Source organism: Panthera leo, chromosome B2, assembly GCF_018350215.1.
Source record: "Panthera leo isolate Ple1 chromosome B2, P.leo_Ple1_pat1.1, whole genome shotgun sequence".
In the NCBI taxonomy this organism is placed as follows: domain Eukaryota; kingdom Metazoa; phylum Chordata; class Mammalia; order Carnivora; family Felidae; genus Panthera; species Panthera leo.
This window is the reverse complement of record NC_056683.1, coordinates 29,289,345-29,303,420: the sequence shown is the minus strand read 5'-3', so window position 1 is coordinate 29,303,420 and position 14,076 is coordinate 29,289,345. Positions and strand designations below refer to the sequence as shown.

At 54.3% G+C, this 14,076-nt stretch overlaps 2 protein-coding genes across 3 annotated transcripts; both read left to right on the top strand.

Annotated features, from left to right (window-relative positions):
• Positions 1–44: 44 nt before the first annotated feature.
• Positions 45–3,055, top strand: NRM (nurim). 2 transcript variants are annotated; one of them, XM_042938152.1, is made up of 4 exons: positions 45–313; positions 889–1,085; positions 1,701–1,877; positions 2,227–3,055. In XM_042938152.1, exons 1-4 carry the CDS (start codon positions 181–183, stop codon positions 2,506–2,508), a joined length of 789 nt encoding a protein of 262 aa, XP_042794086.1. In that variant the 5' UTR covers positions 45–180; the 3' UTR covers positions 2,509–3,055. The 2 variants fall into 2 exon arrangements, with proteins under 2 accessions (XP_042794086.1, XP_042794088.1); XM_042938154.1 differs by lacking the exon at positions 1,701–1,877.
• Positions 3,056–3,887: 832 nt separating this feature from the next.
• On the top strand, positions 3,888–13,386 carry PPP1R18 (protein phosphatase 1 regulatory subunit 18). Its single transcript, XM_042938144.1, has 3 exons — positions 3,888–6,693; positions 11,340–11,550; positions 12,441–13,386. The coding sequence occupies exons 1-3, from the start codon at positions 5,080–5,082 to the stop codon at positions 12,458–12,460; spliced, it is 1,845 nt and encodes a 614-aa protein (XP_042794078.1). The 5' UTR covers positions 3,888–5,079; the 3' UTR covers positions 12,461–13,386.
• Positions 13,387–14,076: the final 690 nt, after the last annotated feature.

Sequence of the window (14,076 nt, the reverse complement as noted above, 5' to 3'; positions counted from 1 at the left end):
CGGGACCCGCCCTAGGGACAGTGTGGAAAAAAAGCGCGCGGAGAACGCACGCCGAGGCAGCGGCGCGAAGGGGCCACGCCTTCCTGGGCAGGACCCCAGGCTGGAGGTGGGGGCGGGGGCGGGGCCTGCGGCCGCGGGAATCCCATACCCGCCCTTTTCTCAACCCCTCCGAGTGTCGCCATGGCCCCAACTCTGCTCCTGGTCCCTGCTGCCCTCGCCTCTTTCATCCTGGCTTTTGGCACCGGAGTGGAGTTCGTGCGCTTTACCTCTCTTCGGCCACTTCTTGGAGGGCTCCCGGAGCCTGGGGGTCCGGGTGAGCGGAAGGGATCGAGGACGAGCTCTGTGGCTGGAGGTGGAGCCGGACGAGAGCGAGGGAGGGCGGGGCTTCGAGACAAATGACAGGGGAAGTCCGGGAGAGGGAACTAGAACCTTGAAAGCCCGAGAAGCTTCAGGGCTGACCGGAGGGCTAAATTAGGAACTCAGGGATTAGCGGTTTGGAGAGGCGGAAGAGTTAGGACTGAGTGGGGAGGGAAAAGGCGATAAGAAGCAGAGGAAAGGAAAGTGCTTTTGTAGAGAGGACTATGGAGAGGGGAGTGTTAAAAAGAGGGCACATTTGGAGTACCGAAAACACGAGGATCAGTCCAATGGTGGCCTCTCCAGCCAAGCCTTTTGTGATTGAAGGAATCCTCCTCCCCACTCTGAAGGAGGCCTGGGGAAAAGGGAAAGGGCAGAGAATGGAAAAGCGATATGGGAAAAACCAGGAGAGGAAGCATTAAGGCTCGTGAAAGCATTAAAGGACATGGCCTGGGACCCCCAAGAGGAGATTAGGGTAGGGGGTGTTTCCTGAAACTTTCTTGATCTTTTGTCCCCTTCTTGAACTCCCCCTAGATGCCCGCCAAGGATGGCTGGCTGCTCTGCAGGACTGCAGCATCCTTGCCCCCCTGGCTTGGGATCTGGGTCTCCTGATACTATTTGTGGGGCAGCACAGCCTCATGGCAACTGAGACAGTGAAGGCGTGGATGTCTCGATATTTTGGGGTTCTTCAGAGGTCACTGTACGTGGCATGCACTGCCCTGGCATTGCAGGTATGAGGCCTTGGCCACTGAGTCCCCAAGGGAAACAATCTGTGAGAAGGGTGCCCTCAGTTGAAGGGGCAAGGACCTTAGCCTTCTGATAAAATGTGGGTTTAGGGGAATTTAGGTTGTTTAGGACTCTAATCTCAGCTTCCATTCCTCCACAGCACATATCCTTCTTCTTATCAAGAATGGTGTACCATTCCTCATTCCCCAAGCACCATATGTGCATTCTCACCTTTGCAACTTTGTTCATGTTGTTCTGCTTGAGATCCCTTTGGTGACACCTCTTTCAGTCCTACCCTTTCTTCAGAATCACTTCCTGAGGTCTCAAGAGGAGGCTTCCCAGTTAGTACACATTTGTTTTCTCAGTGTGTGCTTGGCACAGGCTACTTTATGTACCTATCTGGTCACCCCCATCTGTTCTCTTAAGTCCTCAGGGTAGATACAGGTTATCCTTACATCCTTGGGACCCCACCTAGCATGCTCCACATGGTGAATTTTTGTTTATGATGCTCATGGTAGAGGTGGGGAGAACTGCAGGCCAGCCTGGGGTGGGGGCAGCCTCTGGGTCTAGGTCTTTCAAGGGTAGGCTGCTGAGATACCCAGCCCCTCATCCTTTCCCAGTTGGTGATGCGGTACTGGGAACCTGTACCCAGAGGCCCTGTGTTGTGGGAGGCTCGAGCTGAGCCATGGGCCACCTGGGTGCCCCTCCTCTGCTTTGTGCTCCACGTCATAGCCTGGCTCCTCATCTTCAGCATCCTTCTCGTCTTTGACTACGCCGAGCTCATGGGCCTCAAACAGGTGAGGCTCCCAGATTCCTACCTGAGACCTCTGATTCCCTCTAGAATGCCTCTTTCCCTTTCAAGGATTTCCCTCCTCCTCCTCCTCCCATGCTCTTCCACCTTCCTCTTCTTTCAACTCCCTCACCTACTTCCTTTTCTTATAAGAGAGTCTCCCCTCAGCTTTCCCTCAAAGGTCAGAAACCATAGGCCTCCTGGGCCTAGCAGAGATGAGAATCAGGAGTCCAAGTCTCAGAAGGGTGGTTCTTGGGCCTGAGTTATAGAAGGGGAAGTTTCCTCCAAAGGGAGGAAAGAGGTGGCTAAGTTGCAAAAAGGGTTTGACTTCATTTCTAAGCTGTTCTCCCTCCTAGGTATACTACCATGTGCTGGGGCTGGGTGAGCCTCTGGCCCTGAAGTCTCCCCGGGCTCTGAGACTCTTCTCCCACTTGCGCCACCCAGTCTGTGTGGAGTTGCTGACAGTGCTGTGGGTGGTGCCCACTCTGGGCACTGACCGCCTCCTCCTTGCTCTCCTCCTTACACTCTACCTGGGCCTGGCTCACGGACTTGACCAGCAAGACCTCCGCTACCTCCGGGCCCAGTTACAAAGAAAACTCAACCTGCTCTCCCGGCCCCAGGAAGGTGAGGCTGAGTGAAGAGCTAGCCTGGTTCCAAGCCCTGAACTTCCTCTCCTTTAACATCCAGGCCCTGGCTGCTTCAGACCAGAGGCCCAAATCTATGGACTGAAGGGGCTGTCCCTTCCCTTGTTTGAGCCTCCACTTCTTGGGCCCAGCTCCATACCCTAAATTTTGAGTTTCAACCACTGGACCTCCAAGATCTTCTTCTCACCAGCCAAGAAAAGGAGGTGGGAAACTTATGTCTCCTCACAGTTTAGGGCTTGATCCCCCCCTTCCCCTCCCACCCACCTGCCTCAAGAACCTCCTTATAAAGGAAGAAGGGTGGGCCTGACCACTTCTCTCCCACTGTTACTTGATTCTGTGCCTCAGGGATCCCCTTCTCCTCCAGCTTCCCTTCCTAGGAGCAGAGTCTGCAGGTTTGATGGTAGTGCCTGCCCCACTGGCCTCTTAAGGCCCTGCCCCTGGCTCTGTCCTCTAACCTAGTTGAGAGGATCCTTCCGCTCTTCTGTTCTCCCGAGGAACACGCGCAGCAGAAAAATAAAATTCAGCCTTTTTTTTCTACATATGCCATGTAGTCTGTCAGTGTCTTCTCTAGCCGGAGGGCTAACTTTGGGACGGAAGGCAAGCGGAGCCAGGGCACGCCAAACTCGAGTCTGGGCAGCCACCGCGCCCTCTGGCGACAGCTGGGCGGCGACCACTCCGGCAGACCCACCCCCATCTCCCTGGTCCCCCTTCCTCCAAATTCCCCAATTTTCCCACTGCAGACCAGGGGACCCATGGAAGACAGGATGAAGCTAGAGAGTGGGGCATTGGCTCTGGTGGGGGAACCAGTTTCCAAAGTCGTTGGCTTCTGAGCACTTCTCCAGCCGCCCCGGCTCTCCACAGACCCACCGCAGCCTGGTGGCGGCCCTGGACCCCGCAGTAACAAAGGCTGTCGGGGTGGGGGGCGGGGGGGAGGCAAAAGCGTGGGGAGGAGCGGCAGGAGATGGGAAGGGCGGGCCCGGCTCGCAGCAGCTGCTGCTTCCTCTCCAAGTCCCTGGAGGGGCCTGAGTCATGGGCCGCTGCCTTGAGTCTGTGAGCTGGGGGCGAGGGTCTGGACACCTAGGTTCTCCAGGACTACTGGGAGATGGGGGTGGGTTGAGGGTCCTGAAGACAGAGAGCGGAGGGCCAGGGGTTGCGGCGGGAAAGGGGTGAGTCGAAGAGTCTAGTCCCACGCGGGGATCTCTGGAGCGAAGCCCCGCCCCCTCTGGCACCGCCCCGCGCCCCCTTCCCTTTCCCCATTGTCCTCAGACAAAGCGGTCGCCGCCCCCCGCCCGGCCCCCAGGTCTCTGTCTCCGTCCCTCCTCCTCTACTCCCTCTTCCCTCCTCCTCCTTTCCTTCCCTCCTCCTTTCCTTCCCTCCTCCCCTCCCTCCTGTCTCCGGATCTCCCTCAATCCCACTCTCCTCCTCTTCCTCTCTCCTCCTCCCTCCGGACGCCAGGCTCCTCCGCACCCCCTCCCCTGGGAGCCCCGCTGGCTAGTGAGTTGACTGAGGGGCTTCAGACTTGGGGAAGGGGTGTCTCCTCCGTCTGTCCCCGCTCCTGCCCCCAGCCAGGACCTTGGGCTGTCTCCTCTTTGTGCCGAGATTGTCTGTGCGGTCCGAGCTGGGTGGGGATGGCCGGCTATGTCAGGGTTCGGTGAGATCGGAGACCCGGGCATAGGACTCGAAGGTCCGGAGAGCAGAGTCGTGGAGCCGGTGCTCCGCACCCAGGGTCCCGGGCCCGGCCGGTGGGAGAGGCAGGCGGTGGTGGCGGGACGGGTGGGGGTGGACGCCAGGGTTCCGAAAGTCCCCAAGGGACGGTATTTCCCCCCGACCTGCCTGGGGGCGGAGTGCAGGGCGGAGGGGTGGCGGCTGGGGGCCGGAGAGGTGTGGCCCGAGCGGATCTGGGAGGGGAGCCAGGACCTCCCCGGCCCGCGCTGAAACGCGCGCCCCGCTCCTCCCGCGGAGCTCTATTTCCCCTCTGCCTCCGGAGTCCCCTTGCTCCCCTGGACCTCTCCACTCTCCGCCCCTCCTCACCTCCCCGCCCCCCCTCCTCAGGTCCCACCACCCCTTCTCGGGCGGGATTCCCTGACCTCCCTTCCCACTCTAACCGCCTCTGGAGTAGCTGTGGGGAAACCTCGCCTGACCCCTACTCCCCCGCAACCCCCCCTCCCCCGCCTCTCTTTTCTCTCTCCTCCCTCATGCCGGCTTCTTTTTCCGCCTTTCTCTCCTCTCACATCCTTGGGACTGTCTGTGATACCATTAACCGTACATTACCAAATCTGACTCCTGCCTCTTTGCCCTGAATCTCCACTCTTCCTCTCTGCCACGACCCCACCCCCACTTGGTCCACAGCTTTTTCTTCACTTTCTTAGTTTTCCCCTTTCTCTGCTTTCCGTCTTCTCCCTCTTTCCCTCTGTCTTCACCCTCAGCTCCTTTGCCCATCTCTGTGTCCCACCTCTCCCCCTCTACTTCCTCTCCGCCCACCCCCAGTCTCACCCCCAGGGCCTCTGGAGCCTCTCCTTCCTGTTCTCTGGCCCCAGCGCTCGGCACCCTTAGCTCAACGCGGTCATGGCCACCATCCCAGACTGGAAGCTACAGCTGCTAGCCCGGCGACGGCAGGAGGAGGCAGCCCTTCGTGGCCGGGAGAAGGCAGAGCGGGAGCGTCTGTCCCAGATGCCAGCCTGGAAGCGGGGGCTCCTGGAGCGCCGCCGGGCCAAGCTTGGTCTGTCTCCTGGGGAGCCTACCCCTACACCTGGGACTACAGAGGCTGGACCTCCAGACCCAGACGAGTCGGCTGTCCTCCTAGAGGCCATTGGGCCAGTGCACCAGAACCGATTCATTCGGCAGGAGCGCCAGCAGCAGCAGCAGCAGCAGCAGCGTAATGAAGAACTACTTGCAGAAAGAAGGCCTGGGACTTTGGAGGCCAGGGAGCAGAGATCCAGCCCTGGGGAGATGCGGGATCAGAGCCCCAAGGGAAGAGAGTCGAGAGAAGAGCGGGTCAGTCCCAGGGAGGCCAGAGAGAAGAGGATAGGGGGAGCCCGAGAGTCAAGCCCCAGGCCTTCAGAGGCTTGGGACTGGAGGCAGAGCCCAGGAGAGGCTGGAGACAAGAGCTCCAGACTGTCAGAAGCGCGGAAATGGAGGCTGAGCCCGGGAGAAACTCCAGAGTGGAGTCTGAGACTGGCAGAGCCTGGAGAACAAAGCCCGAGGAGAAAAGAGGTGGTGGAAAGTAGACTGAGCCCAGCGGAGTCTGACAACCAGAAGATGGGCCTGACAGAGGTCCATAAATGGAGGCCCGACTCTGGAGAGTCTCAGGAACAGAGTTTGGTACAACTGGAGATATCAGAGTGGAGGCTGAGCTTAGAAAAAAGAAAAGACTGCTCAGAGGAATGTGGGAGAAAAGAAGAGAAGCCAATTCCAACACTGGCCTCAGAAGAGATTACAGAGCTGTCAGAGACCCTGAGTAGGGAGGCTCCAGACAGCAGCTCTGGAGAAGTGGAGGCAGCAGAACAAAGGCGTAGCCCTGTGCAGGATGGTGAGAGGGGACTGAGGCTGACAGAAGGATGGAAATGGACCCTGAATTCTGGGAAGATTCGAGAATGGACACCCAGGGACACAGAGACTCAAATTCAGAAACCAGTCCCCCCAGAGTCTGCTGAGAAGTATCTGGGGCCCTTTGGTACAGAGGCTGGAGAAGGCGAGGCTGAGAAGGAGAAGGCGGGGGCTCTGGGCAGGCCTTTGAGAACCCTGCAGAACTGCAGCTCTGTGCCCTCCCCCTTCCCACCAGAGGACGCTGGGACTGGAGGCTCTAGAGGGCAGGAAGAGGAAGCAGTGCAACCCCGGCCCCCACCAGCAGCCCCTCTGTCTCCCCCACCCCCAGCCCCACCTGCCCCCCAGTCCCCTGGGGATCCCCTCATGAACCGACTGTTCTATGGGGTGAAGGCAGGGCCAGGGGTGGGGGCCCCTCGCCGCAGTGGACACACCTTCACAGTCAACCCCCGGCGGTCCCTGCCCCCTGCAGCCCCCACCACTCCTCCGGCTACCCCAGCCACAGCTGATGTTGCAGTCCCCGGAGGTGGGAAGAAGCGGTACCCAACTGCTGAGGAGATCTTGGTTCTGGGGGGCTACCTCCGTCTCAGCCGCAGCTGCCTTGTCAAGGGGTCCCCTGAAAGGCACCACAAACAGGTAGGGAACAGCTAAGCCAGCTTTCTTTAGAAGCCTGCTCATTGGTTCTTTCTGTACTCCTTTCTTTTTTTATATCCCTATGTTCTGGTCTTCCTCTATTCTTTCGTGCTAATTCCTGCCACAACCCTTCCTCCTCTGCACACACACCCTTCCTTCTTGTTGCCCTCCTTTTCCATTCATTTCCAAGCCCAAGAATCCTGCCCTAAATCAAGTGCTGTCTCTGGGTGTGTCTCTCTCAGGGTGTGCCCAGGCTGCTCACTCTTCATTCCCTCAGGCTCTGAGTCCCTCCCTGCCCCCCATTTCTTTCCTTCCTTTCCTCTGAGTCTGGGACACAACCCGTCTGGTGGAGACCTGAGCTGAGGCTACAGCCTAGAATCTATGAGAGCAGGGTCCTCAGATTGAAAGCACACACAGCCTCCCAGGGGAGGGAATGTGGGGCCAGGAAGCCTGAAGAGGCACAGGGGGTGCCTTTGGGGTTCTAGGGGAAAATGGCAGGGAGAAGTGAGTGGAGGAAGTTCTCAGTCCCAAGGCAGAGGGGGCAGAGCCAGTGAGGGAACTACTGGGATGAGGGTGGGGGAATGGAATAAGGCTGGCCAAAGAGAAGACTTTTGAACCCCAAGTCTGCTCCATGGGAGAGGCACACACAGAAGCCATTTGAAGTGGGTGACCTCAGGGTTGCACACCCCCAGCTGGGCCACTGCTTTAAACAGTGCTCCCTTCTCTCTTGGGACAAGAAAAGCCTTCTCTTCTTCCAAAATACCCCCACCCCTCACTCCCCTTCTTCCTTCCTCCCTGGGCTTCCCCTCCCTCCCCAGAACTGGCTCAGCAGTTGGTTTTCCCCTCTCTTCCTGTTGCCCTGGCCTCTCCCTCCCTTTGGGGTAGCAAAAGAGAGAAGTGAATTTGGAGACACTGAGCTGAGAGCAGGGAATACAATGGGAGTTGGGGACAGGGATGGGGGCTGAGGCCAGCAGAGGGTTAGAGGTTAAACTGGAAAAAGGACAAAGTGCAGGAAGTGGGAGCAGCCAGGCTTCTTGCTGTGGCTTCAGCCCAACCCCTTCCTTACACACCAATCAGTTTCCAGCTTGAAAATCTCTAAGGAAAGAGAGGTCCCTGCACCTAACACATCTCCTCAGAGACTGAGAAGCCCTTCATAGTGTCCAGTTGTCATCTCATCTGACGTCCTCAGATTTGTCTTGTGTGTGTGTGCGCGCGTGCGTGCTTTGTCAGTGGGAAACCACAGGGACCAAAGACCTAGATTAAGCTTGCAGGACACTTGATCCCCCAGTTCATCCTCATGTGCAGCTCAAGCTCCCCTCCCTGAGCCATGGTACCTGAGTCTATCCTGAGCACTCTGACTGCTACCCGCCCCTTCCCCTTTGGGCTGGACAGATGTTAGGAGGTAGGCCAGGAACTGCCAGAGTGAGGTGTTCAGACAAGTCACTTCCTATAGAGGTTGGCCTGTGCCTTCGGGGAGGAAGAGCAGAGGGAGGCATGAAATTCAGGGCCCAAAGCTGGGGACCATGTGAGTGCAGGACAGGACCTGTGATGGTGACCATACCTAGGTTAGGGAGCAGGGAAGCCGGAAGCAGATCACCCAAACAGGAAGCCTGGGGTGGGGGCCGGAAGGCTGGTGGGGCTGAGTGGGGAACCGCTGCGCCCTAGGCCTGCCAAAACTGCTCAGGATGTGGTGAGAGAATGAGGAAGCCATAGCTGCTCTAGGGGTGGGGGTGGAGAGAAGCAGCACAGAGTTTTCTAGACCCAGACACCTCCCCCTCCACCCTGTCTGAGGCCTTCTTCCCTCTCTCTGCACCCTGCTCAGCAGGGACTGACATGCTTGTTCCAGCTCTGACCCAATCCACTTGCTCTGGGACCAGAGGACTGCCCCCTCACCCCCTTCCCGAAATAACTCTTGTTTGGAAGCTAAGGCCATCAAATGCATCCTTGCCATGGGAGAGAAATCCCAGCCCTGTCTTGTGGCTGGTGTCCTTCCCCAGAGGCCCTTCTAGCTGAGAGATGGGCCCCTCCCCTCTTTGGCCCCCTTGTGACTTTATATAGCTGATGGGAGAGGAGCAAGTGAGTCACACCCCTCTGTACTCCCTCCACCAAACTCCCATGGAGGCTGTGCATTCCTGAGAAACCCAGTCAGAAGTTGTGGGGGGGGGGGGGGGTGTGAGCAGAGAAGCAGGATTGGAGAAGAGAGACAAACAGATTGAGAACAAATAAAATGAATCATTTTTCAGAGTGGATAACAAACCATGGAGCTTGTTATCCCAAAAGGGAATGTGAAAAGAAAATAAATGGGTTCCCAGAAGTTTGGGTAAATCTGTCAGTAACAGAACCAGAACTGGTCCTTCTGAAGAATTGGGATATAAGGGATCTGGTTGCTGTCATGCATTTCTACCAGCAGTTCCACAGATAGACTGTGTACCTTCCACACTGGTCCCCAGTGTTGGTTGTCTGTGGGGATCACACCTGAGGTCTGAACCAACTCTTCCTTACTCACCATAGCAACTTTCATGCTCTTATGGACAGTGGACACAGAATAACAAGTAAATTCTCTGGTAGATTAGGAGGTGGTAAATGATTATGGAAAAAAATTACAACAGGGTAAGTGGAACGTAGACAGCGAGAAAGTTGGGGGAGTGAATATGAACTTTAAATAGGGTGACTGGGAGAGAGGGAGCTATGGGGGTATTTGGGGGAACAGTGTTCCAGGCAGAAGGAATAGCCAGTGCAAAGGCCTTAAGACTGGAGTGCCCCTGTTGGCCTTAGAGGAACTGTGATCAGGGTGGCTGCAGTGGGAGCAGATAGTTGCCTGAGAAGTGGGGGGTAGGGAGAAGTGGTACAGTGGGAGTACCCTGTGGGCCTTCGTCAGGCTCTGGCTTTTCCTCCCAGTGAAATGGGGAGTCAATGGTGGGTTTGGAGCCAAGGGGTCTCTTAGTTCCAGCTTCCCATGGGAACCCATGTTGCACATTCTGTACAGCCCTTAGCATCCACTTGTCCAGCCACCCTCCCGGTTTCTCTTTTCTCACACCCCAGTCCATGTGGAGACTCAAGGATGCAGGGCCCAAGCTCCAAGTTTCCCAAACAGGTCTTCTGGGAAGACCTGAATAGATGGTCTGGACCTTTCCAAGTAGTTCACACAGAATCCTCCTGTTTGTTTCCTTAATCGCTTTGGCTCCCAGAGTTAATCCCACTCTGCCCCTGCCCCTGAGCTTCTTAAAAGGGCAAAGGGGAAGAGTAGAAAGGGAATGAGAACATCTGGGGCTCGCCTGCTCTTGGGACAGTGTGTTTGTGGAGGATTTCTGCCCCCTCCAGGTCCCCTCTGGCTTTTTGCCTCTGTCTCTGCATGTTTCTCCTGTTGTGCTTTCCACCCCAACCTGTGTTTGCATGGACTTTCTTCTCTGCCCCTGACGCCTCACCTAGCTTCCCTTGCAGGGACTCAAGGGCCCATCTCCTCTCTGTGTTAGGGGAGAGTCTTGTTTCCTCTGGGCTTTTCAGCAAAGTCTCTTCTTCCCTCCCAGGCCCCAGCCCCACTTTGTTGTGAGTTCACTCCAGCTGTAGGAGAGGAGTGAGGGGGGGAGCAGGAGGGCACAGGTGTCCAGGGTTTCTCAGGAACAGCCAAGGGTCTGAGGATGTGGAAACCAATGTGCTCTTCCTTGCTTTTGCCTGGGACTCCCTCTAGCCACCTATTTCCTGCCAACTCAAACTTCCTACCTCTGGGAAGCCTTCTTGATTGCCCTCAGGGTACCCAAAGATTCGGTTCTGATCATAGGGGTTATCTCCACGTATTTTCTTTTTACCCTTCTGCCACCCACAGTCTAAAGAGTAGGAAGCTGGGTCCTTTATTACTCACTTCTGCACCTGTGTCAAAGTTCAGGCAAAAGTCTGATGTTTTGGAAATGATATGATAGAAGAAGGGAAATCTGGGATTGGAGAGCCTATATCAAAAGGAAAACTGGGTGGGATGCCTGGGTGGCTCAGTCGGTTAAGTGTTGGACTCTTGGTTTTGGCTCAGGTCATGGTTTCACAGTTGGTGAGTTCAAGCCCCCTCACGGCTAGCTCCATGCTGACAGCAAGGAGCCTGCTTGGGGTTCTCTTTTTTTTTTTTTTTTTTTAACGTTTATTTATTTTTGAGACAGAGAGAGAGTGTGAATAGGGGAGGGGCAGAGAGAGAGACACACAGAATCTGAAACAGGCTCCAGGCTCTGAGCTGTCAGCACAGAGGCCGACGCAGGGCTCAAACTCATGGACCCCAAGATCATGACCTGAGCTGAAGTCGGACGCTTAACCGACTGAGCCACCCAGGCACCCCATGGGGTTCTCTTTAACTCTCCTCACGTTTTCTCTCTCTCAAAATAAACAAGTATTAAATTAATAAATGCATAATAAGTAATATTTATAAATAATTTATTATTATGTATTATATTATATTAGTGCTGTATATATTATAATAATTAATACATAAAATAATAAAAATTTAGGGGGAAAAAAAGGAAAACTGGATCCCTGGGCCCCAGAGTGGATAGGGAGGGTAAAGTCAGTAGGGTGCCCAAATCCAGCTCCCCTCCCCACCTGGCACGTGCTTCCCTAGGAGCTTTCCCAGGCTGAACTCCATGCCTCCTGCGTTTCTCTCCTACTCTCAGCTCAAGATCTCCTTCAGCGAGACAGCATTGGAGACCACGTATCAATACCCCTCTGAAAGTTCAGTGCTGGAGGAGCTGGGCCCAGAGCCTGAGGCTCCCAGTACCCCCAGCCCCCCAGCGGCCCAACCCGATGACGAAGAGGATGAGGAAGAGTTGTTGCTGCTACAACGGGAGCTCCAGGGCGGCCTGCGCACCAAGGCCCTGATCGTGGGTGAGCTGAGGCTCTGCTGGTCCGAGGACACCCCCTGGTGTTCCTATTGGGCATTGCAGTCCAGGAGGGAAGGGGAGGAATTAATTAATGTTGTGCTCCTGGAAGAGACTTGGTAGGATCTCTAACCCCACCCACTCCCTTGACAAATGGGGAAACCAAGGTCTTAGAAAGTGAAGTGCACAAGGGATCTCCAGATTTCAAAACCATAACTCTGAGCACTCTACTGTGGTTAAAAACACAAGGTTTTGGTCAGACAGGACTGTGTTTAAATTTTTTTTTTTTTTAATGTTTATTTATTTTTGAGATAGGGAGAGACAGAGCATGAACGGGGGAGGGTCAGAGAGAGAGGGAAACACAGAATCTGAAACAGGCTCCAGGCTCTGAGCAGTCAGCACAGAGCCTGACGCGGGGCCCGAACTCCCGGACCGCGAGATCGTGACCTGAGCCGAAGTCGGACGCTTAATCGACTGAACCACCCAGGCGCCCCAAGACAGGACTGTGTTTAAATTCCATCTTGTCTCTTACCTGTGGTGTAATCTCCAGGAAATTACCTGCTCTCTGGCCTTATTTTTAGCAATTATGACATGGAGCTAAAAATAACCACCTCCTGGGGTTTACTGAGAGGGTTCAGTAATTTTTATGAAGCATCTTGGAACTATGGCTGGACATTAAATTACTTAAACTCATCTGGGGTTATTGTGTGATTAAACAGGTTGTAAGAATGCCTGGCACAGAACGCAAGCTTAGTGAATGATGGCTGCTGTTATTGTAGTAGCAAGCACTCAGCATGAAAGATATAAAGACTTATCTTCAGTGTGGAGAGTAAGGGGGAAAGGCAGGTGGCAGAGGCCCTCACTCATTCTCTATCGTTATTGCCTCCTCTCCCACAGATGAGTCCTGCCGGAGGTGACCCTCTTCCAACATACGGTCTATACCTTCCCCTTTCCCAGAACTGAAGATCCTGGAGCCCAGAAGATTGAGAACAGAGAAACCCTGAACATGAGCTTGGAAGGGAAGGCAACCGACATCTTCCAACTTGCTTTCCTCATCCTGTTTATAGGGGCAGAGCTAGTTACCCACAGTTTCCACATTCACCAAAGGTCTCTGATGTGAGTGCATCAGACATGCTGGTGCACCCTGGGTGATTCAAGAGTGAGCATCAAGTCCTGGGGAGGAGCACAGAGCTCATGGGGGTGAGGGGTTGGGGGAGGGAGATGAAGCACCTCTTACATCTCCATGGACAGAGTACACTCTCCAGCCTTCCTTTACTCCCCACCACCCCTTGAGGGCTCTTACAATTTAAACACTCATCCTGGGCAGCCTGCCCCCATTCTATTTACAGGCCCCTCTCCTTCCTGTTCCTTAGGTCACTGCCCCTTTGTTTACAGCTCCTGCCACCTCCCTTGACCACCAGCCTGGTTTACAAACCCCACTAGCTCCCAGCCCTACCTGCCAAAGTCCCAGGTTTACAACCACACCTACATGTTGAGTCTATGTGGAATCCTCTCCCCTGTCCCTGGCAGTTGCCTCATTGGGGGTGTGGCTTCTTCCACTTTTGCTCAGTCTGTACCTCTGTTTTCCCCAAGAGGAAAGTCTGGGAATCCTAACCCTAACCTTGTACCCCCATTTAGTTATTTAATTCTGTTCCTCCTAGTGGTTCACAATTGAATTGCAAGGGTGTGGAGTGACAAACAATGCACCTCAACTCTTCTCTCCCATTTCTCCTTCCTTATCAACTGCCTGTTTGGTTTTTGTTTGTTTGTTTGTTTGGGTTTTTTTTGAAGTTTTCCATAATAAAATGGAGATCTCTCCAACTCTCCTGCTGCTTTTCCTTCTTTAGAAAAAAAGTATGTGTGTGGGAGGTTCTGTGTTTCTCATACCAAGCCTCTCCCATCTTCCTATTGGCCTTGAAGAGGTAGTGGCTACGGCTGCAGGAGGGAAAAATGATGGAAGTGAAACAGGAACTCAATACTGACATGAAGAAAGGGCTCTGTAAGAGCCCTGTATCTGTTTCTCGAAGGACTAGCAGGAAAAGGACTGGTTTGAGGAAGGGCAGGAAGAATCCACTAAACTGGAAGTGCCACAAGGGCAAATGATGTCAGTTGGGTTTAATGAAGTAGCCCAGGCCTCACAAAACTATTACTAGATTGAATGACTGAACAAATACAGGAATAGATGAAAATAGCTAAAATATTGGAATTGAAGAATTTCAGTATTTAGAAGCCTGCTAGAAGCAGCCAGCTAGTGTATAACACTGGCTAGTCCAGGGGCATTTACTTCAAGACTTGGGACCATATATAACAAGACTAAAATTGCTGCAAAATATAGTGTATGTACAGAAGTGCAGTTTTCTGAAAACGAGTCCGCTAGACAATGGGTTTTATACCTAAAGGTTTAAGAGCCATTGATAATTCATGGGTTTGTTGCCCAAGTACACTGAATGTTGGCATTTCAAAGAATTTCTATCTTCTATAAATGTGGAAGATCTATACATGTAGTTTGCTTATCAAGTCTTTTTTTTTTTTT

What these genes read in the sequence shown, in the direction of transcription:
- NRM (XM_042938152.1), top strand. Translation starts at nt 181, where the DNA reads ATGGCCCCAACTCTGCTCCTGGTCCCTGCTGCCCTCGCCTCTTTCATC. An exon ending in CCCGGAGCCTGGGGGTCCGG is followed by an intron (nt 314 to 888) that starts GTGAGCGGAAGG and finishes AACTCCCCCTAG; the next exon opens with ATGCCCGCCAAGGATGGCTG. An exon ending in GCACTGCCCTGGCATTGCAG is followed by an intron (nt 1,086 to 1,700) that starts GTATGAGGCCTT and finishes ATCCTTTCCCAG; the next exon opens with TTGGTGATGCGGTACTGGGA.
- PPP1R18 (XM_042938144.1), top strand. Translation starts at nt 5,080, where the DNA reads ATGGCCACCATCCCAGACTGGAAGCTACAGCTGCTAGCCCGGCGACGG. An exon ending in CTGAAAGGCACCACAAACAG is followed by an intron (nt 6,694 to 11,339) that starts GTAGGGAACAGC and finishes TCCTACTCTCAG; the next exon opens with CTCAAGATCTCCTTCAGCGA. An exon ending in CACCAAGGCCCTGATCGTGG is followed by an intron (nt 11,551 to 12,440) that starts GTGAGCTGAGGC and finishes CCTCTCCCACAG; the next exon opens with ATGAGTCCTGCCGGAGGTGA.